Source organism: Myxocyprinus asiaticus, chromosome 46 (assembly GCF_019703515.2).
Source record: "Myxocyprinus asiaticus isolate MX2 ecotype Aquarium Trade chromosome 46, UBuf_Myxa_2, whole genome shotgun sequence".
Classification (NCBI taxonomy): Eukaryota; Metazoa; Chordata; class Actinopteri; order Cypriniformes; family Catostomidae; genus Myxocyprinus; species Myxocyprinus asiaticus.
Genome location: NC_059389.1, coordinates 21,311,300 through 21,334,522, shown reverse-complemented (window position 1 = coordinate 21,334,522; position 23,223 = coordinate 21,311,300). Strand labels below are relative to the sequence as shown.

The window sequence follows — 23,223 nt, the reverse complement described above, 5'->3', positions numbered from 1 at the left end:
ATGTGTTCACTAATTGTTGATTTTCATACAGCAAAGACCCAGTGAATTGCCCCATACCTGAAATTCGTAAATTTCTTTGAGAGCGATTGGATGCAGGGCTCACTCTGTCACTGCTCAAAGTTTATGTGGCGACTATATCTGCATATCATGCACTTGATGCCGGCACCTCTATAAGAAAACATGATTTAATCATAATTCCTTAAGGGGGCGGGGTGGCTAAATCCCCATCACCCAGCTACAGTCCCAACTTGGGACCTAACTTTGGTCCTAAAAGTGCTTGCGGGGCCTCCCTTCGAGCCTCTGGACTATGTTGAATTGTGTGTGCTTTCTCTTAAGACCGCATTACTTCTGGCTTTGACCTCAGTAAAAAGGGTCGGTGATTTGCAAGCACTGTCAGTTGACAATTCATGTCTAGAGTTTGGTCCGGGTCTTTCAAAAACCACTGTCAAACCCAAAAAAGGCAATGTGCCTTAGGTTCTAACCACACCCTTCACAGTGCAGGTGGTTTACCTTCAAGCCTTTTTCCCTTCTCCATTTAATTCGGATGAGGAACAGTCCATGCATTTATGCCGCTACACGCATATGTTGAGTGCACCCGCCAATTCAGACTGTCTGACTAGCTCTTTGTGTGCTATGGAAGACGCACGAAAGGAATGTTCATCTCTAAGCAAAGACTTTCTCACTGGATCGTCCTGGCTTACGAGTCGCAGGGTGTGAATTGCACAATTGGTGTTAAAGCACACTCAGTTAGAGGCGTGGCCTCTTCATGGGCATGGACGAATGGTGTGTCCATACAAGACATATGTTTTGCAGCAGGATGGTCTTCTCAAAACACATTCGGAAGGTTTTACAACCTAAACGTAACATCTCTCTCATAGCAAGTCATCTCTGTCTAGAGCGCTTGCTATTTCATTGGCCAAACATATACTTATGCCCCTCTTTTTAAAGTACGGGCTCCCTGACTTGTTACACAACCGCCTGCCTTCAGACCTTTGTATTTCCCAAAAGTCATAGGCACTTTCATTACAAATAAACTTCCTTCCCGACTGGTTTCGTGAAGGGGTTAATTCATACTATATTACTATAGTTCATATCCATTCTGAGTGTTCCCCTCTTGGTCCACCATGAGGGTCATTCACTTGCGGCATACTCTTGTCGGTCGCTGTCCCGTGGGTCTGCGGCATAATGTTTCCTCTCTGGAAGGTTACGTTGTGTAGTGTGGCATGATGAGACTCTGTTCCCAATAGCGTCAGCTTAGTGACGCATTGCCAAGTATACTGAGTCGTAAGGGAACGTCTCTGTTACGTATGTAACCTTGGTTCCCTGAGACGAGGGGAACGAGACATTGCATATGCTGGCCGCACTACAGACTCTGAGTTCTTTGAGGTGCGAGTGATGTGCTCTTGTCCCTCAGTCAGAAAATTCTGAGGAATGGTGTTTGCGTGCCCACTTTTATAACGGACAGCTTCATGCCTAATAGGGCGGGGCTTAAACACCATAGCCAATATTAGAATTGGTGTAGATAGGTTTCAACTAGGTCGTATAGAAGGAGACTCCCCATAGCGTCAGCTTAGTGACGCAAAGTATTGTTCCCCTTGTCTCAGGGAACCGAGGTTACATACATAACGGAGACGTTTTTTATAATGTCTAAATATATCTCAAATGCATAACTTTTGATAATATCTAGAAATTAAGTTTGTTAGAACATGAGCTTATAGAGATCAGCCAATGCATGGAGCACTGAAGTCATCTACTGGCCATAGTTATTTCATGTAATCTTTTTTTATTTTTTTTTATTTTTTTTTTTTTTATTTCAGCTGATGTCACCAGAGACCCCCAATGCATGACAAATTGTGATGTTTTGACACTTTCAATTTACTGAAATGAAGGTTTTTTTTTTAATTGAAGTGAAGATAACAAAATGTGCTTGTTTATATGAAAATGAATTGTGTAATTTAGAGCTAAATATAAACCTTAAAATGCACACCTTTAGTGTTTTTACTTTAGTAAAATGAGTGCTATTACAGATCTTAAAAAAAAAAAAAAAAAGGAAAATTTGACACGTATGTTCAGGTAATTATTGACCCACGAACATCACAAGTGTGACTAACAAACGAACAGTGCACAAGGGCTAGGAATGAATGAAGAGTTTGTAATGAAATAATTTTTATGACTTAATACTTTTTTATTTATATTTTTTGGTATTGGACTTGAAATGTATTAATGGTGCTATAAGCAAATTAAAACTAATTAATTGCCTAATTGGTGCAATCAAGTTTGGTGGCTGATGATTATCCTGCCCATCTCATTTGTTGGATCTTATCTATGTTTGTATTCAAATAATTGTCTTGCACAAGTTTTCTTTTCACCTGATGAAGCCTGATGAAGGCCTGTGTGCCGAAACGTGTCTGTTTAATTAAGTTTCTCCCCTCTACAAGTGTTCTCTCAAATGTAAACAAATGCACACGACCGCACGTGTGGTGGGTATTGAATGTCACTTGTGTTAAAATGCTCTGTTGCCCTCAACTTTTTATAATGATTAATTAACAAAGGAAAAAACATGGGATGCTGTACCTGGCTGTTGGTGAAGATGGTGATTTAACATATTGGAAGTGCTTCTTTTTTGACTCAACACTTAAACGTTTTGGCTGGTGTTTGAACGGAGATATCACTATTCAATGGTTGTGCATAATTACTTTCCTGACTATGTTATAAAGCTATATTATAAAGTGAGATCGAGCCAAAACCGAGTGATCAAACCATCTTCTGTTGAGCAAAACAACATTCAGGCTCATCGTCCTCCCCTTCCACTAAATAATGATGTTTAAAAATGAGCAGAGCTTACTGTGTTGGCTGTCACTACATGAAATAAGTCTACAAGACTGCATTAGACAACACCAGCATCATGTAAATAAGATTTTGTGACGATCGGGCTTGTAACCCTTATCAATAACTCATTCTTGATAACTAGAGATGCACCGATATGAAACATTTTGGCCGATACTGATACAGATTTTAACAAATAACTATTGGCCGATACTGATGCCGATACCGATATTTTGCCACTTACCTTATTTTGTCATCAGATCACTGTTTTGCTCAGGAATTGTGTTTTAAAAACGTAAAAAGAGCTACAAAAGCTTTTGTTCTAACAATAAGTAATTTCCATTGAACATGGATTGGATCTTGGAACACATGAAAGGCCAACATTTTAAAGAGAGCCACAATGAAACATAAATAGAAGAAATAAATATAAAAAAATATAGAAAAATAACTAAAAATCATAACATGATGCTTGATGTAAAAAAAAAAAAAAAAAAAAAGGTTATTTTGTACTTCTAAAACATTTTTGCATGTCTATTTTTGCAGTTCAAAACAACAGAACTCACATTTTACATGTACTATATACAACAGAACATTACAAATTCATATTATGCAAACATATTATGTTGGGCAAATCCACGGAAATGTCTACCACATCAATTAAAATTAAAAAAGTTACCAAAGGAACAAAACACCCTTTAAATTCTATAGTGGTGTAATGGATAATGGAAAATGCTGTCCAGACCGCTATAGGGCGGCAATTGCTTACACAATGCTGACTGAAGCACTAACTGAAGAGCTGATTGCAGTCTATTTTTAAATGCAGCCTTTAAACCTGTAGTAATGGTAAGACCTTATTGCGATTTTAAACTTAATCAATCGTGTGGCCTTAATGGATTCCATACCAGTGTCTCAGAAGTCAAAGTTTGCTGTTTTCAAAGCGTTTGGATGGTTTTACCGCATCATGTAAAGGTGAGTGCCGCTTTCACAAGTGTCACATAACGATGTTATTTCCTCATTAATGTGAGAACGAGAAGTAATATTACATTTGTATTCTATGTCCTTTGGAGTGCCAGCCCTTCTACATTCTGTGGCTATCATTATTTCTGGATTGTGCATTTTGAATTCAAAGAATTTTTACAAAATTTGATAATTATAAATGATGTTTTTCATATCTGCATTTTCATGTTTAACCAGTTTGCAAATGGTTTTAATTTGGTCATTAATTGGATGATAAATATAGGTGGGCGATACATCGGTGCATCCCTACTGATAACTATTGTATAACTTCATTTTCTGTATAGAGCGCAGCAGTTTCTGTAGTAGAAACGCTGCTAGTGTAAAAGCAGACGCGTTGTTTGGTGCACAATTGTCGTGACGCACTGCTTCAGTTCAGCACACACACTGCTTTGGCATGTGATGTAAAACAGGCATAAGATGTTGCATGAACAAGTGACCTCTTCTGGTCAATAGTTGTAATAACATCATAGCCTGAATGCAGTCTTTACATAATCCCTTTTTCAAAGAACTAAAATCAATCCTCAGTCTTGTTCAATGGGGCGTATTCAACAGTACCTGCCGTTGCTGGAAGTCGTAACTAAAACTGACTTTATCCTGTTTGCTCTTTTTTGCTGTTGTGTTTTCAGATGTGTTGTTTTGTTTTGCACTTCACTGCCACCGTACTATTGTAAGTGCCTCACTGTTTTCTTACACTCTAAAATACAAAACTTTGGGCTTTCTAGCACGATATTTGTGGTTGAAAACTAAAACTGCAAGCAACACTTTACGGGAGTTGTTTCAGCAATGCTCTTCTGCACGGATGAATGTCATGATTTGAGTTTGCCTGCAGTCACTTGTAGACATTCTTCTGCAGAGCCAGAGCCATAACATGCTATTTTCATTTTTAAGAGGTGAAACTCATGAAATGGCTGATATGAGTTCAAATGAAGACACTATTTTTATATTACAATCTACTGCCTCAGTAGAAAATGCAAGTGCACTGTAGTACTACAATAGTAGATCTATACACTGCAAACAATAAGACTGCAATTTAAAAACACAAAACGAGGATTCAATAATGATGGGGATTGAATATAATTTATTAAACATGACAATAATATGCAGAAATTTGCAATATATCAATTATAATACTAAATGGTTTCCTTTGTTTCATTTGAAGAAAGGTTATTGTAGAGAGATGGTTACAAGCTAAACAAATAAATATGTACATTATAGTGCTATGAAATTGGTACATTATAAACAACTTGAGATGAGGATACATTCATGGGAAACTACCTTGTAGTACCTTGTAGTGCATATAGACATCCATCCAAACTGCTGTCACGCCACTGCTGCCCTGAACTGTGACTGACTATTTAGTTGTTCAGCCGAAAAAACACAGTAGCCGGCTTTTCTTTTCTGAGTTTACGGACATGATGTAAACATGCAAGGGCGAAAGACTTAAGCCTGCAGTTTTGCTCCAAATTTGACCCGACAGCTCAAAATAAAAATCTGTATTGTAGGCTTACCGTTGTAAATCGGAGTAAGGCAAGGACAGGGTTTTGAACGCTGATTGATTTATTTTTAATTTTTTTTTAAATTTTTTTTTTTAATTTTTATTTTTATGTACTCACTCAATGGACTTTTGTTAATTTTAACCAAAGAAATCTTACATAGTGCAGCTTTAAGAAAAGGAGGGACGAGTTCAAATTACTTGAATTAAAAATGCTTAATTGAGCTTAAAGGGATAGTTCACCCAAAAATGAAAATTCTCTCATCATTTACTCGTCCCCATGCCATCCCAAATGTGTATGACTTTAGCTCTGTAGATACAATGCAAGTGAATGGTGGCCAGAACTTGGTCCAAAAAGGTCCATAAAGGCAGCATAAAAGTAATCCATAAGACTCCAGTGGTTTAATCCATTGTCTTCAGAAGCAATATGATAGGTGTGGGTGAGAAACACATCAGTATTTAAGTCTTTTTACAATAAATCTCCACTTTCACTTTCACATTCTTCTTTTGTTTTTGGCGATTCACATTCTTCGTGCATATCGCCACCTACTGGGCATGGAGGAGAATTTATGGTACAAAGTCTTAAATATTAATCTGTTTCTCATCCACACCTATCATATTGCTTCTGAAGACATAGATTTAACCACTAAAGCCTTATGGATTACTTTTATGCTGCCTTTATATGCTTTATGGATCTTTAAAGCTCTGGCTACCATTCACTAGCATTGTATGGACCTACAGAGCTGAGGATATTCTTTTAAAAATCTTCAGTGTGTTCTGCAGAAGAAAGAAAGTCATACACATCTGGGATGGCAGGAGGGTGAGTAAATGATGAGTGAATTTCCATCTTTGGGTGAACTATTCCTTTAACTTGTAGTGAACCCGGAATATTCCTTTAAGCAAGTCAACTTTTAGTAATCTCAGTAGTACACTTTCATGTGGTATTATACCACTCACCTAAGCTTGATATTGCGCTGTGATATTTTAATAAAATTAAAGGGATAGTTCAGCCAAAAATGGAAATTCTGTTATAATTTACTCACCCACATGTCCTTCCAAACCTGTTAAATAACAGTTAATTTTTAGGGGAATTGTTCCTTTAAGAAAAAAATTGTTTGATTAATTTGTCTTCTGTCCTCTTGGTTCTACTCTCACATGCAGGTAAATCAAAGAATCACACTAACAGCAATGCAAGACCTCAACGAATCAACGCGGGGCTCCACAGGAACAAAAAACAGGTGAGAATTCTTTCATTCGTAAAAAGAAACAAGGTGTCAAGGGAAATTAAATGCAGTATTACAGTTCTTGGGTCTTCTGTCTAATTTGTAAGACAAGGACAAAGAATGAGCATTTTAAGCGAGAACACAATTGTCTAATTTTGCATCAACAAATTCTTCATTTGTATTTTTGTGCCAGAACGTACATCGTGATTTTGAACCTTAATAAACAGTTTTATGAGTTCAGACCAGGTCAGAAAAACTGTATCCTGGTACTGTACCCATCAAAAGTTTATTCTGTCAGAATTTACTAACCCTCACGTCATTCCAAATCCATATGACTTTCTTTCTTATGCGGAACACAAAAGGATAAGCTAAAATATAAGATTTATATAAGAAAATATAAGTTTTTATGATTTTTTTTTTTTTTTGGTCACTAGATAATTCCCATACTTCCATTCTGTCATTTCAGTGTTTTAATGACTTACATAATTTTTTATCCTAGCTTGTTAAAGAAATTAACCACAGCTCTGAGCTTCCTTGCCAGAGATGTTGAAAGAAGTGATCGTTTAACCTGTGAGGAAAACTAGAAATATCCTTTAAAAAAGCTGTACAGTAGGGGGCGCCAGAGACCTTTTAATTCCAGCCTTGTACCAGTGGCATCCTAATTTCCACCTTACAATAATAAAATAAAAAAAACAGCACACACTTTGATATTCAGTGTAGATGTTAGATTTTAAACAAGCAGTCCGTATCGGTATCGAAACATTATTAACTTTTGAAGTCATCTGAAACCTACATTTAGTCATAGTGTCTTGGTCCTTACAGAACATAGCACTGGACTGCAAAAACACACCTGGGTCGATACTGGACAAAGGAGCTGAGAAAAGCCCCACCAAAACCAGACAGCCGCGGAAGGTGGACCTCAGAGCGCGATACTGGGCCTTCCTGTTCGATAACCTGCGGAGGGCAGTGGACGAGATTTACGTGACCTGTGAATCAGATCAGAGTGTGGTGGAGTGTAAGGTACGACAACCCTCTTCATATATGACACACAGACCTATATCTTTCAAATGTATTTAAGTTTTACTAAAAACAGACAGTGAGGTAAAAAATACAATTTCTTTGTTTATAATAATCTGAGCATTTAGCATAAGATTTGTTGACAAAAACATTTTGAATCCGAGGAAATGCTTTCAGCTTTCATTTCAGAAAATCACCATTGCATCACAATCATATTTTTACTTATTTTAAACTGTATTCATGTTCTTTTTAGCCATGAAATAGTTTAATTTTAAAATTCTGTTTTCTAGGCCTGGAATCTCATGGGAATAATATTAATGGAATATTTCGGATTCAGTGCAAGTTAAGCTCAATCGAAAGCATGTGCGGCGTAATGTTAATTAATACAAAAAATACATTTGTCTCGTCCCTCGTTTATAAAAAAAAAAAAAAAAAGCCAAAATTGCAAAGCTGCTTCAATGGGAATTCCTTATCTGGAACCAAAAATGAAAATTCTCTCATCATTTACTCACACTCATGCCATCCCAGATGTGCATGACTTCTGTAGAACACAAACAAAGATTTTTAGAAGAATATCTCAGCTCTGTAGGTCCATACAATGCAAGTGAATGGTGACCAGAACTTTGAAGCTCCAAAAAGTACATAAAGGCAGTGTAAAAGTAATGCATAAGACTCCAGTGGTTAAATCCATGTCTTCTGAAGCAAGGGTGTAAAAAGTACTCAGAAATTATACTTAAGTGAAAGTATGGATACTGAGTGAAAATTTTACTCAAAAGTCTAAGTATGTAGACAAAAACATACTTGAGTGAAAGTAAAAAAGTATTCACATTAAATTGTACTTTAGTATTAAAAAAGTAACTTTTTCCTTAGCTAGAATGAAATCGAGAGAGGAGATTGTGTGAGAGAGGATGTTGTTAAATTCGATTGTTTTGTTAAGTTGCCTTTTTACTGTCTCCAACGACTGTCATATTTCTCCCCCAGTTGCGTTTTCAACCTGGTCATAGAATCATGTTACAATAATTATTATGTGGCCTGTTGTACATTATATGGTAGTTTCCTGGTGAAATGAACACTAGAGGTGCTAAAAGAACAATTACTTTTATCTCCTTTCACTCAAATCACGAGTAAAATGGCAGATTATCAGTTCATAAACACTTACTTTTAGCTCTTTTTCTAACACAATGCTATCTTATGACATATAAACACTTTTACTATAGCGCATGACTCATTTTAATGTTTGCATTACATAACCAACTACATTTGCAAGCTTGTTCGAGTGTAATCAAATTGCACGGTAGCTCAACTGATAGACTGAGTGTTGCATGTGCGATACAAAGGACCGGAGTACGAGTCCTAAAGAGCACACAAGTTGACACATGAGCCCAAAGTGTCATAGAAGCACCACAAAATGACGTGATTGCTTCAGAAATTGTGTTTTTCATCTCACATTTGCTTTTTATGATGCTATCAGTTAGGTTCAGGTAGGGCTGCTCGATTATGGCAAAAATCATAATCACGATTATTTTGGTCAATATTAAGAACACGATTATTTAACACGATTACTCGTTGACTTTGGAAACATCATGCGTTTATTGAACTTCCAAAAAAAAAAAAAACTTGTCTTTTTAACAGTGGATTTCCTTGAACTTGAAATGTAAACTGCACTGGGTAGGGGAGGAGGCTGTTGTCATGTGGTATTTATTTTATGTTACATATGGTAGTCAAATAAAGGAAAGCCTCCATCGCCATCATTTACAGCAGGGATGCTCATAGTTCTATGGAGTGAGATCTACTTTTTCATGTTATTGCAGCAAGATCTGCCATATACAATAAAGGCTGTACATTATCACAATACCAAAATTTCAGTGGTCGGTAGTGAAATATGATGATTCTCAATACCAGCTTCAAAACCACAACAAATAATAACACTAACTAATATGTTAATTATGGAAGAACGGTTTCAAGTTCTTAATTATTCAAGACTAGTAAACAGTCAGTAATAAAATAACAATAAAAAACAGCAATGAATAGAAATGGATAAAAAAAAAAAAAATAATAGAACAAAAAATATAAATTAAGAAAACTGCTTTATTTAACAGCTTTAAAAGTTTTTAACAGCAGTAGGCTAGCAAGTATTCAAGTAAACATTCAGAATGAAGTGCAACATAACTACTACTGGTCTTCACTGTATGATTACAATACATTAATACTTTTTAAAGCTACTGAAGTTACTCAGTCAAGAGCAGTGAGTGTTTTCTCATTTCTTGTTATGATTTTTCGATTATTATAATGACACACTAGACAGCAGCAGGTCTATTAGCTTACATTTATAATTACAAGTCTGACATTTTAATACAAATCTGCTTTATTCTCTGCTGTTTGCATTCATTTTAGACATCACTCTCTGTGTTTACATGAATACCTCACCAAGATGGGCATTTTGACGCAATTTTGAAATGTATTTGACCGTTCAATTGTCCCGGACAAGCGTTAATGTTGAGCCCTGATTAAATATTATATTCAACATTCTCCAGTAACAATTTTTCTTCTGCATTATAGCTCCAAAAGTAACTGTGCATTGTTTTAAATGAGTTTTAGATATTATTTTGGAAAACAAGCCAAAAAAGACCAATCAAAAACATATTTTGTTGCACTGTATAATGGGCAAAGACTACACTCTCTCATCTTTATGTTCACTTTGATCCATCTTTAACTCACAAGATACAAACTTTCTCATTTGAATAGAGCTGCGTTTCGCCGATTTTCTTCATGATAAGATACACAGAGTGAACGTGACACATATATTACGATTCACTACGTCGCGAGCCATCACGTTATAGTCTAGCTGCAGCAAACGTGCGCAAGTGACGAGCGTCCCCGCATCAGAGTGTGCATCACCCGGGAGAAGATTCTGTCTCTTTCCCCGGTCACTTCACGCAACTCATAGACGCGCTGCTGACCGCACGGAGAAATGCCAGTTTCTGAGTTTATTTTCATAACCTGCTTCCTAATTATGTGAACTTTAATAAAGGATGCTTTAGGGGGCATGGGTAGCTCAGTGGTAAAGACGCAGGTTACCACCCCTGGAGTTCGCTAGTTTGCTATCCTAGGGCGTGCTGAGTGACTCCAGCCAGGTCTTATAAGCAACCAAATTGGCCCGGTTGCTAGGGAGGGTAGAGTCACCTGGGGTAACCTCCCCGTGATCGCATAATATGGTTTGTTCTCGGTGGGGCCCGTGGTCAGTTGAGTGTGGTTCCAGCGGTGGATGGCATGAAGCCTCCTATGTCTCTGTGGCAACGCGCTCAACAAGCCACGTGATAAGATGCGCGGGTTGACGGTCTCAGACACAGAGTCAACTGGGATTTGTCCTCCGCCACCCGGACTGAGGCGAATCACTATGCAACCATGAGGACTTAAAAGCCCATTGGGAATTGGGCATTCCAAATTGGGAGAGAAAGGGAAAAAAAAACAAAACAGGATTATTTAAAGATATAGCTCCGTGGTGTTTCATTGCTAAACGGAATGCGGCTCGATTATCTTGTTTTCATAATCGCTGGAAGCCGTAAAAAAAAAAAATCGTAATTTTAAATAAAATTTGATTAATCGCCCAGCCCTAGGTTTAGGTTTAGGGTAGGAAGGTCGACTTTGTTGATAGTTTTGAATGTATACATCACATTCAGTCAGGCGGTCACATACGATCAAGTCGCACAGATATTTCAACATATCCGAAGCTCAAATCAGATCCAAAATTCCGCCTCTGCAGATGGTCAGAATTCCACACAGCCGCAGTGCAACACTCCATTTGAAATGACTGACCTCTGGTCCGCCATCTGTTGTTTGTCGGATGCAGTGAAAAGGCGACTTCAGCCCAGTAAGATGAAAGAAAATGATCTCCAAAAACGTAATGATTACTTTTCAAGTTTAAATAAAATTGTAAGGAGTAAAAAGTAAAAGAAATTCTTTGGAAATGTAATTAAGGAAAAGTACAAGTATTTAGTTTAAATTGCACTCGAGTAAAGTACAAATCCCCCAAAATAATACTTAAGGATAATACTTAAGTATTTTTACTTGATTACATTACACCCCTGGCAATATGATAGGTGTGGGTGAGAAACAGATAAATATTTAAGTCCTTTTTTTACTTTCAATTCTCCTCCCTGCCCAGTAGGTCGCGAATATGCACGAAGAATACGAATTGCCAAAAACAAAAAGACAAATTTGAAAGTGAAAGTAGAGATTTATAGTAAAAAAAGGACTTAAATATTTATCTGTTTTTTACCCATCTTCAGAAGACATGGATTAAATCACTGGAGTTGTATGATGTACTTTTATGCTGCCTTTGTGATTTTTTTTTTTTTTTTTTTTTTTTTTTTTTGGAGTTTCAATGTTCTGGTCACCATTCACTTGCTTTGTATGGACCTATAGAGCTGAAATATTCTTCTAAAAATCTTAATTTTTGTTCAGCAGAAAATAGATAGTTGTACACATCTAAGATGGCATGAGGGTGAGTAAATGAGAGAATTTAATGCAGGGGCTGCTATTGCTTGCTCTGACCACTAGGGGGAGTGAAGAGTTATGAATCTCTCCTGCCGCCTCCTCACATTCCTTTTGTTTTCTGGTTTGTGTCAGAGAGGGGTTTGGTGAGAGAATCATCACTGCTCCTCTCTAGGGTCTTTTTTGAGGGAGTGGAGATGGATGACCATGTGTAAACAAAGGCCCCCCCCCCCTACCTTTGCCGTGTGTGTGTGTGTGTGTGTGTGTGTGTGTGTGTGTGTGTGTGTCCCCTGGGGGGGGGGGTACAAGGTCTAGGTGACGTCTCTAAACACTTTTTCCACTCCAGGTTCTTTGTTTAGTTTTAGTAAAAGAAAAAAGCTGATTGCAAAACATGTTCCACAATCAGCCTTTATGACCAATGCCCTCTCAGCACGCAACGATCGTTATAACGATTTGTCACTTCAACAGTCAATCAACTGTGTTCCTGTGTCCGGTTTGGTCTCGGGACCTGTGTCAGCAAACATTCGTTTGAACTATGTTAGCTTGGGTTGGCACGGCCCATCTCAGGGCACTCGCTGTGTTTACCTTGGCAGGTATGGCGCCGGGCTGTATTTGGGCCCTTGGTTTGTGCTCAACACTACTGGCTCTGATATATCGATTGGCGTATGATCTAGAATTATGGTTTGGCCAACTGTTCGCGTATAGCTAACAGAGCCTCTTGTGGTTACAATGTTGACAGACTGCGAATGTGCATAAGGGATCCAGCCACGGTGTTGCCATGTCCGGCGGGTGTGTTCACACACTCTGGCCTTTTGGTTTAAATGTATTTGTATGTGTCCATGCTCCGGCACAGATCTGTAGCTCACTGCTATGTGACAGTAGGGGACTGTATAATAAGACACTGCAGGCCTACAGTAGGAAAATGTCCCCTGGAGCGGTGTCCCACCAGTGCTGTATGCCAACCAACCAAACACGCACACATTCACTCAACCTTCAATTGAGCACACAGTTATGAGTATGGTACATGTATATGTATGTATAAGAATCTGAAATTCAGCACTTTATGGCTTTTGCGTTCCTGTGTGTGTGTTTACCAGCAAATTTTTAGTGGGACATGGCAACCGATCGGACAAAATTTTCACAGGTAATTTCTTATATTTTTCTAATAAATTTTTCTTTGTAGTGTTTGCCAAAATTTGTCAACTGTAGTTTTATTGCACGCACACACACACACACACACGTGCACACACATGGATCTTGACTTAACAGCTTTCAGTACTCTCAAAAATATAACGGCTAGACACAGAATTGAAGGATTAACATACAGCACATAACATATTTCATTTATTATGTATTTTTAATTTGATTCTTTTTTTTTAGAATACAGTACACAAAATGCTTTTAAAGGGATAGTTCACCCAAAAATGAAAATTCTCTCACCATTTACTCACCCTCATGTCATCCCAGATTTGTATGACTTTCTTTCTTCTGCTGAACACAAATGAAGATTTTTAGAAGAATATCTCAGCTCTGTAGGTCCATACAATGCAAGTGAATGGTGGCTAGAACTTTGAAGGTCCTGAAAGCACATAAAGGCAGCATAAAAGTAATCCATACAACTCCAGTTGTTAAATCTATATCTTCAGAAGCGATATAATTGGTGTGGGTGAGAAACTGATCAGTATTTAAATAATTTTTTACTATACATTTATTTTTACACCTTAATGTTATTTCCAGCAAACTCAAATTCAAAAACATTGAAATAGAATTCAATGGTGAAAATGACAGTGATGGAAATTACATTTTTAATATATATATATATATATATATATATATATATATATATATATATATGATATATAGATATATAGATATATATTTATTTAATTAAAATGGCCTCTGTCTTGCTAAGGCTAATTTCATAGCTAAGATTGTGTGTCCTAAATACACACAAGGAAATGACGCCCGGTAAAAATATTTAGCTCACAAGTGATATTTACCTTAATTTTTCATTGTTTTCTTCAAACATCTTATTTAATCTCAGAGATGCTCTTCACTGACATTTGTAGACTGTTTGAACGTGCACTTTTTAAGAAAAAAATCAGATAAATAAAGGCAAGATTGTTTGGTGCGGTTGAAATAACGCCACAACAGTGGGACAGTTGTATTTTTTTGAAAAATTGATAGTAATAATTTTCATACAATTGATATTTAAATGTTTAATGTGCGTTTTACTCTGTTTTGATTATCATAGTTTTAACTGTGTAATAATTTGTATTTATTTATTTTTTATAGATTTTCATAGTTTAATATTGAAAGTCTGGGTCTGTGACAAGGGCCAAAACAGTCATATCTGTACATTTTAAAAAGGCATTTGAAAAGTACCAGAAATGACAACATGGTAATATGTTTCCAGTTTGGTTTTAATGAGAAATTCATGTAACAAAAAGAAAATAATTGCAATCTCTTACTGTTTATTACTTCAACTGTATCTATAAACAGCAGAAATAGTAATAGTAGTATGCTGTTCCGGACATAGCATCTTGATTGTATATCCTAAGCTGGTGCTTGCTGCTCTTTGACACTTGATTGGTCTGGCTGCTTGATTTATCCTTGTATTCAAGTACCGCCCACATCTTTAACCCACAGCCCAGAGGACTAATTAGTTCTTATCAGGCGTTCCCTCTTCTGAGGCCTGATTTATGTCAGATCAGCCCATGGAGGAGACAAGAACTCTCACTTGTGTGTGTGTGTATGTGTGTGTTAGAGAGTGAGGTAGGAAATATGTAATGCATCAGAAATGTTTATTGGTCATGAGGAGTCATTCAATTTACAATTTGACCTAATAACCATCCATTGAGGCTCAATTAAAATCATAATAGTTGTCTTATCAGGTGTTTTATATATCAACGCTTTAAAAAAATAAATAAAAAAAATAAGCCAATTTTGGTCCAATTATCCGCCCAGCTAAATGCCAGCTTGTTCTTGCTGGAAAGTAGCTAGACCAGCTGAGGATCAGCTTAAAACCAGCCAAGACAAGCAACCCAACAATTTAGATTTTTTCCCCCCAGCAATGCGAAATCAGTGTGCTGCATTGTCTTAACCCTGCTGAGGAAAAAACAAAAAACAAAAACAGTCTATGCTGGTAATAGCTGGTCTTAGCTGGTTTAAGCTGTTCTCCAAGCCTGGCCAAGCTGGTTTAACTGGAAGGCCTGCTGGGCTTTCTACTCAGCCAGCTGAAAATCTAGGAGACCACCAAAGACCAGCTAGCCAACTAAGGCTAGTTTTAGCCATTTTCTTTTCAGCATGGAATTAGACTAAATATTAATGTTTTCTTCACCATTGATATGTTAGATATGTCAGGATATTGTTAACCAATCAACTGCTTGCTGTTCACTTCTTGCACCCACGCTTGTTCTCTCAGCTGTTGCATTGTGGGCCAGTATTCTCCCCCATGCCCTAATGTGTTAACTAGCCCTAATCAACAGGCCTGCTGCTGGACACATCTTTCATTGGACTCCTCTATTAACTAAAAGCACCATGGACCTTTCCTCCCGATTGCCACTCCCCTATTACCATCCATCAATCACACACGCCTGTTTTGCAGCATCGCCTGCCTGTCCCCCATCTAATCCAGAACATCAGTCACGTGACAGACCCTGGTTCAGATTTGTATGCACCTGAGCTATTTTGCAGTTAATGGCAGGGCAGGGTATTGCCAGCTATCTCAGAATATGATACACATTGTGATACATATGTCACTATTCAGTACATTATGATATTATAATTGGATTATTTAAACTGAGCCAAAATTGTGAGATGAGACTGACTTTGCAGGATCAGTTTCAGACTGTCTTGTGCATTTCACTTTACTTATATCCTGTACAGTACCTCATAGAAGCGGCTATCGCTACACTGAGAAATGCCAGTTTCAGAGTTTGCACTTATTGGCCACGTTCACACACAGGGTTATTTACCAGAGTGACAACCACATTCTGTAACCTAACTGACACCCTTAAATTTTCAGGACTTGTAAACAAATTTTCGGCCAACCCTCGCTGTGTGAACTGTACCACACTGGACAACTAGTTGTTAGTCACGTCATATAATGCGAGAGCCACGTTGCACTATATATGCGCATGTGTCGTGAATTTCATATGGGGTTCTGTTAACTTACGGCGATGGAGATATGAGCTGTATGTCGCCCCGAAAATCCCATCCCTTCCGCCGGAACTGCATCTATCAGTTTAAAGGTGTGGGTATGACTTAAATGCTGCTCTCTGCACTTTTAAAGGGTAAAAAAATTAAAGTTGCTAATTAAGTTTAATTAAGATTTGTCACAAACTTCCACCTCCATCTGACTCATTAATTGTGATGATAAATTTCTGTGTTATGGTTAACATATTTTATATTTACTTTAGTCACTATGACTTCAGTTATTCTTTCATACAGACAGTATTCAAGCTGCTACTGTATGCTTTTGTAGGAATGGGACATTTTGAGATGTAAGTAAATTCAACATGCTAATGCAAAACTCTACTGTAAGTAAGTGCGGTTGTCAGTCCCAAACACTGACCTAAAGAAGCACTCTCCATACCACCTTCAGACCTCAAACCAACTATAATCTCCTACATCATCAACAAATGGCAAACTGAATGGGATCAATGCACAACAAACAAACTACATGAAATCAACCCTGAAGTGGGAAAAAGACAGATATTTTACTTGAGCAATCGCTGGGACCAGATAATTTACACCGGTTGCAGAATAAGACTTTCCAGACTCACACATACATTTTTAATATCAGACGAAGATCCACCATTATGCACCTCATGCCAAAGTCCACTGTCTCTGAAGCATATTTTATTCGATTGTGCTGGTTTTATTTATTTTAGGAAATTATTTTACACAGCAAAATCTTTTGAAGAGATTTTTAACAAAATCAACAAAATGTTTAACAAAATGTTCCGTGAGTTTGTCGTAATTATTTGGGTCTCAAAAGGATCTTACTGATGATTGTTTAAAGTTTACAGGCAAGGCTGTTGTTGGGACAGTATTTAACAGATTTGAGAATTGCAAAGCAGGTTTCTTGTAATCTTAAGAGACTCTGAGCCTGTGGTAGGTCTGGGGTTGGAAAGCCTGTTCTAATCTGTGTTGTGGCAGGCCTTTGCAGCACTCTTTAGCTCTAGGGTCTTTGTTGGAGCCAAGGGATTCCCCAGAGTCCTTATGGCACTTCCAGATTGAATATCAGATAGACAATGAACATTTCATCATTCACTGCACACTCTTTGCCAGTAACTCGAAATGATTACAGCCCCAATCAGATTTACCAGCCCCCTTTTGCAAAGCGAATAGGTAATTTCAGCCGCACCTCTTGTGGAAGACCACTGAGGCGAGAAAGAGTGGCAGTGCTGCTTTTCTTTTGGCCCCCATCCTTTTGTTTTTGTCTCCTCATGGCATTTTTGAATGGAGTTCTTCTCTGGCGAGTAGGAGGGTGTGTGAGATGTGCTCCAATGGCTTCAGATGCCCACTTCTTTCTAGAGACAACAGGGTGTTGGTTTACAGCCGCCCCTCAGTGTGAACAAAAAACGGGGGCTCGTACGGGATTCCGCTTACTGGAGACTTTGCTGGATTCTGCCGGAGGCCTCAAGTGGGGCTCATCTCATTGTTCCTCCATATATGCCACAAAAGAGCCATCAGAGTGGGAGGGCTCATCTGCCCCTCTCGCCCGGCCTGATCTGACCGGGATCAGATCTTTTTTTTTTTTTTTTTTTTTTTTTTTTTATAAGAGAGGTGAAGGCCAACAGTGCATCTCAGAGCTCCACTCTAGGAGGTCTGTAGGGAATGTTGATACGAAGGTGATATGGTGTTAAAATTAAAATTCTTTGCCTTGACTTTAATTTAGAACATTTTTTGCCATCAACAATTTTTGACGCCTATGATTTTCAAAAAGTTTAGATTTTTAGGATGCAATTCAAGATACAAATTTAGTAGGTAGTCATTTAGTAGACACATTTTATCCAAGTTCACTTATTACAAGTACAGTCCCCTCTGCAGCAACTCAGGGTTAAGTGCCTTGCTCAAGGGCACAATAGTTATTGCTCCTTTATCGAACCTTGCAAGGGTCAACATACATACATTTGGATTATCAAATATTTAACAATACGCCACAGTATAATAAGCGCTTTTCCACCATTAAGCTAAACTGTTCTGTTTATGGTGAGGAACTGTTTTAGGTATGATTACTAACTGTTCTTGGCCTGGATTTCTCAGCACGGTTAGCTAACCTTACTCAGGACAGAGAACCATTCTGTTGGACTCTTGTAGTGATGTGGCGATTTACGATTGGTCACTTGCTCTGTCAGTCCATTATAATCCTGATTTCACTGTGAGAATAGAAACGGTAACTGTACAGCTCAGTACAGAATGGCACGGTTCCTCAATGAGAACCATTCGGCCCGATGGTGGAAAAGTACCTATAGTTAAAATGTTAGTCCTTTTTTTTTTTTTTTTTTTTTTTTTATAAATGTATATCAGAATTGCAATTCTGTTGAAAACTACTCATTGAAAACCAAGTTACAGCTCATATGCTCTCCCACAGGAGGTTCTTATGATGTTGGATAACTACGTCCGAGACTTCAAAGCTTTAATCGACTGGATCCAGCTGCAGGAGAAGCTGGAGAAAACAGATGCTCAGAACAGGTGATAACATATGTTTACCAAATACAGTACTCTAGTGAGTCTTTTACAATGGAGTTTGAATTGCGATCTTTACATGCTGATCAATGAGAAGTAATTTGAGGTGATTTATTGTTTTACTGGCTCACCCCTTCACGTAATGAGTAAGTGACCACAACACTAGTTCATTGATTAAGGTATAAAGACTAGAGCTTTTAAGTTGCCTCCCAATTTGTATATTATTGCCCAGATTGCCATTTGAATGAACTTTTCTCATCTCTTTCTATCAAATTACTGGTAAATATTTACATTCACATAAGAGTTTTTGGTTTTAGCAAGCAGACATGTGGACAGGTACGTATTTGTGTCTGTTCGGAATCAATACAGTCCTGTGAATGTTGTATCTCGTTCCCGTAGGCCAACATCTTTGGCTTGGGAAGTTCGAAAGATGTCTCCAGGGCGCCATGTGATGCCCAGCCCTTCATCGGACCGAATTATTCCCTCACCCAGTGTTCGTCGTGCCCTCAACTTTGGGTAGGTCACATCCAGTGGCGATTCTTTTTAAGACTGCACAGAAAGCATTTTCCAAAAATGTAATAATTGTGGCAATGATGAGTTTAAAATACTGTATGTACAAATAATCTATACGAATGACTTATCACACTGCATTTCAATATTGTGCATTTTAGTGAATAAAAGTGTCAAATATCACACATCACTATCGTACTGTTCATTCAAATAACATAATCCACAAGGTGAGTTTTTCTCTTTGTGGCTTTAAGTGACAGCATTTTGGTCTCAAGTACTTGACAGATTAATCAGCTGAGTTCTCGCGTTAAAGCAAGTTGCTTTTACACGTAATTTTTATTTGTTGATAAATGTACACTTGCTGTTGCATCACGTTTTGCTGAAAGTTGAAAAAGTTGTTGAAGTTCAGCAATTATTGTTTTTAATGACTGATCATTGCTGTCATGTACTCATGCCCATCCCTATACAAGAGTCAATGAATACTTAATACACAACATGTCCTAATACACCAGGACATATGGCTCACAAGTGCCAGAATAATTTTTTTTCACCTCAGTTTCAGCCATAGTGTTTCTATTACAGTCTGTCCTCAACCCATTATCCCTGCTCGCAACGTGCTAATTGACACTGTCATTTCTGTTGGCAAACTTTGGCTACTCTCAACTCCTCCCTCCATTAGTTGCATTTTTTAACTGATAGTGTGAAAGGAAGACAATTGATAATGCGATTAAAACACCACTGAATACTCCAATGGAGAAATCAATGGCAGATATGATGCATATCTTGGGCTTGCTACAAGACCGGAAAGACTACACTCGTCTGGCAGAGCCTGGGAGGGTGGGAATCGATCTGCAACAGCCTAAGCGTTTTGTTTAATGCAATTTTTGCAGGGTTCTTCCCAGGCCTTTTTCTGAGATTGTGGGGTTGCAGATGTAAGTGTGGTTAAAGACTGCTGAGGCACAGGCATCCATGTCTGTATTGTGCTTTAATTGGATGCTGCAGGAAATGGAGATCGATCAAGACAGAGGGCCCATGGTCTGATGTAGGAGCAGTTCCATTTTAACTCCCAATGTTAGAGGCTGCCTGATGCAACGATACATAGCTAGAGAGCGATGTATGGGCGATTATGCCCATAAAATGGGAAAACTATTTTTTAAAAATCTGATCTACAGGGGTCCTCCTCCCACTTTGGCTGTATCACGACTCTCCCACACCGGACCCAGCTGGGCTGACCGAGTCAAGTCCTCACAGTCTCTTCCAGTGCCCAGCCAAACCATCAACATCCCTCCTGAAAAACCAGGTGAACTGATGTTTACTGTTACTGATCTTTAAAAAAAATGAATAGTTTCTGCTCTAAAATATGTTTAGAGCCACATTTGACACTGTTGTAAAGTAGCCAATATATGTGCACCTGTGATAAATTTAATTCTTTATTAATGAAATTGTTGCTTAGCAAATGTAAACAGGCAAATTCTAGGGCTAACTCTATATAATTTGGTGGAATTTTTTTATTGTTGTTATTATTCATAATAATAATAATAATAATAATAATAATAAAAACAATTTAATAAATGTGGTAATTAATGGAATATTGGTGTCTTATCATATTGCTGTTGCTGCAATTTTGGAAAACGAATAAGTTTCTCAAGGTTCTCTGTTGAGGGGTTTTAGGAATTCTAACAAATAGAGGTCGACGGTTTATACATTTCACTGAGCAGACGCTTTTATCCAAATAGAACAAGCAATTTGTCTTACTGCAGATATTGTTGACTTTTGTATTGCACTGGCACTATAGGTATTTCAGTGGCCAATACCAATTCCAGTATCTAGTGAGAAGGGTGACAGATGGCCGATATAACGCAGAGATTACAGTACTGTCCAAAAATTTCCCCAAAACATTTGTCTTTAGATGGTTATTTATATCTTCAGCTTTAGTGTGTCAATAGGAAATATCAATTTTAAACTCCCAAACATTCCTTTTGCAAATAGAATAGAACAGAAGAATAGGGAGCCCTGCAACAGATGGCACCCCACAGAGCCCCCCACCGAACATCGAGTCAGTCTGGGATTACATGAAGAGACTAGGGATGCACCGATATGGAATTTCTGGGCCGATACTGATAACCAATAATTCACAGCTCATTGTGGCCGATCCTGATAACCGATATATAAAAAAAAGTTTAAATTTTTAATCCTTTAACCTGGAACTGCTAACTAATTCATTAGAAGCTTCTCATTTGAAAGATATGTGTCATGTAAAAGCTTGGAAATTGGACTTTCGCTATTTAAGGTTTGGCTGATGTAACATGAACCAGAAATGTGCCTATAAAACAAATGTATGCTGATTTGAATGAGAAATACATGACAATACACTTGCATAAATTGTATGGTGCCCATTTATATGAGTGTTTACGGTAATCCTGATGACTCACAGAGAGAGAATAATGAACTTCAAACAGCTGTAATAATGCATTAAACCAAAATGAGGTGATGAACAGCATGTAACGAACATTAAAACAACAAAACACACAATACAAACCCTAATCTCTGTATACATGGTGTAATATTTATGATAGTAGCCGGACTGTCACAAACGCTTATGACAGTGCTCATCCTTAACAGTTTCACTGTATAACTTATGAAATGTGAACACGACAATCATAAGGGGATTAGGTAACATCATACAGATCGAATAGTCATGAGTCATAATGTTAGAAAATTCTCAACTCATAAAATACAAGTACATTTGTTTCACTCTCAAACTAGTGTTTTTAGCCATCTCAAGTAACTCTGTGAATTTTTTTCAAGATCTATGAACTGTGTTAATTTGTTTTGGGGCTTGTTTTAATCGCAATGCCGTGCTGCAAGTAACAATGTGCAATTTCCCACATTCTGTTTATGTTCCTTGATGTAATAAGCGAAAATGATCACCCCAAAGTAACATACTGTACATATATGTTTTTGTCACGTTTTCATTTATTGCCACATGAAACATAAACAGAAAATGGGAAATGGCATGTCGTTACTCACAGCAGATGATCCCGAATAAAAACCAGACCCAAAACAATGTTACAAGGTGCAGAGATGTTAAAATAATCCTCACAGAGCAACATCAGCTTGGCTCTCACCTGCTCTCACTAACACACAGACGTTGTGTATGCGCACGCGCACTGTCGCTTGGGGCTGTCCAAGTTTCTGCCTGATAGAAAGATGCGGCAGGCAATCAGAGATTTTCAGCCGCAAGCAAATAAACCGGAACAAATTATCGGTGAAAATATGGGCGGTAATTCCATTATCGGCGCGATAATATTTTGATTTTCCCGGTTATCGGCCAATAATATATCGGCTACTGATATATCGTTCATCCCTAGAAGAGGCCGAAGCAAATGAGACAGCCTAAATAGAGAACAGAAACAGAAGAACTGTGGTGAATTCTTCAGGAAGCTTGGAACATCCTATCTGCCATGAACCAAGAAAAACTGTGTCCAGGTGTACCTAGGAGAATTGGTGACTTTGTATGATGTTAATTGATAAATGAAAACTATTAATGGCATTATATATGAAGACATCCTCACTATGCAATATTTTTCACAAGTGCCTAAAACTTTTGCACAGTATATCTGTATTATTTGTGTCCATCAATCCGTAGCAAAGAAAGATGCAGAGGGCTGGGAGACCGTTCAGCGTGGGCGTTCCATGAGGCCCCGTTCCATCGCTATGGTTGCCAAGGTAAGCCCTGTCCTGGCCCATGTAAGCCCCAAAGATGACAGTGATAAGGAGAACCAGCAGCTCCAGCCTTCACCAAAGGACAAAGCTCAGGAGGTTAGGGAACAAGAGCAACCCATTTCACAGGAGCAGAGCCAAGAGACAGACAAGATCCCCATCATCGAGGTACTGACGTTGGCCAGCCCCCCTTCATTAATTATTCATCAAAATGTATTATCTTCC

At 38.0% G+C, this 23,223-nt stretch overlaps 1 protein-coding gene across 3 annotated transcripts in view; it reads left to right on the top strand.

Annotated features, from left to right (window-relative positions):
- Positions 1 to 23,223, top strand: part of LOC127436151 (S phase cyclin A-associated protein in the endoplasmic reticulum-like) — a 182,098-nt gene that overhangs the window by 21,956 nt on the left and 136,919 nt on the right. For 2 of the 3 annotated variants that reach the window (XM_051690107.1, XM_051690105.1), the window contains exons 3-8: positions 6,497 to 6,573; positions 7,381 to 7,578; positions 18,671 to 18,771; positions 19,165 to 19,281; positions 20,448 to 20,575; positions 22,925 to 23,166. In XM_051690107.1, coding sequence (XP_051546067.1) covers positions 6,497 to 6,573; positions 7,381 to 7,578; positions 18,671 to 18,771; positions 19,165 to 19,281; positions 20,448 to 20,575; positions 22,925 to 23,166 — 863 coding nt within the window. Of the gene's footprint in view, positions 1 to 6,496; positions 6,574 to 7,376; positions 7,579 to 18,670; positions 18,772 to 19,164; positions 19,282 to 20,447; positions 20,576 to 22,924; positions 23,167 to 23,223 lie in introns of all 3 variants that reach the window. The other variant, XM_051690106.1, reaches the window with a different exon arrangement.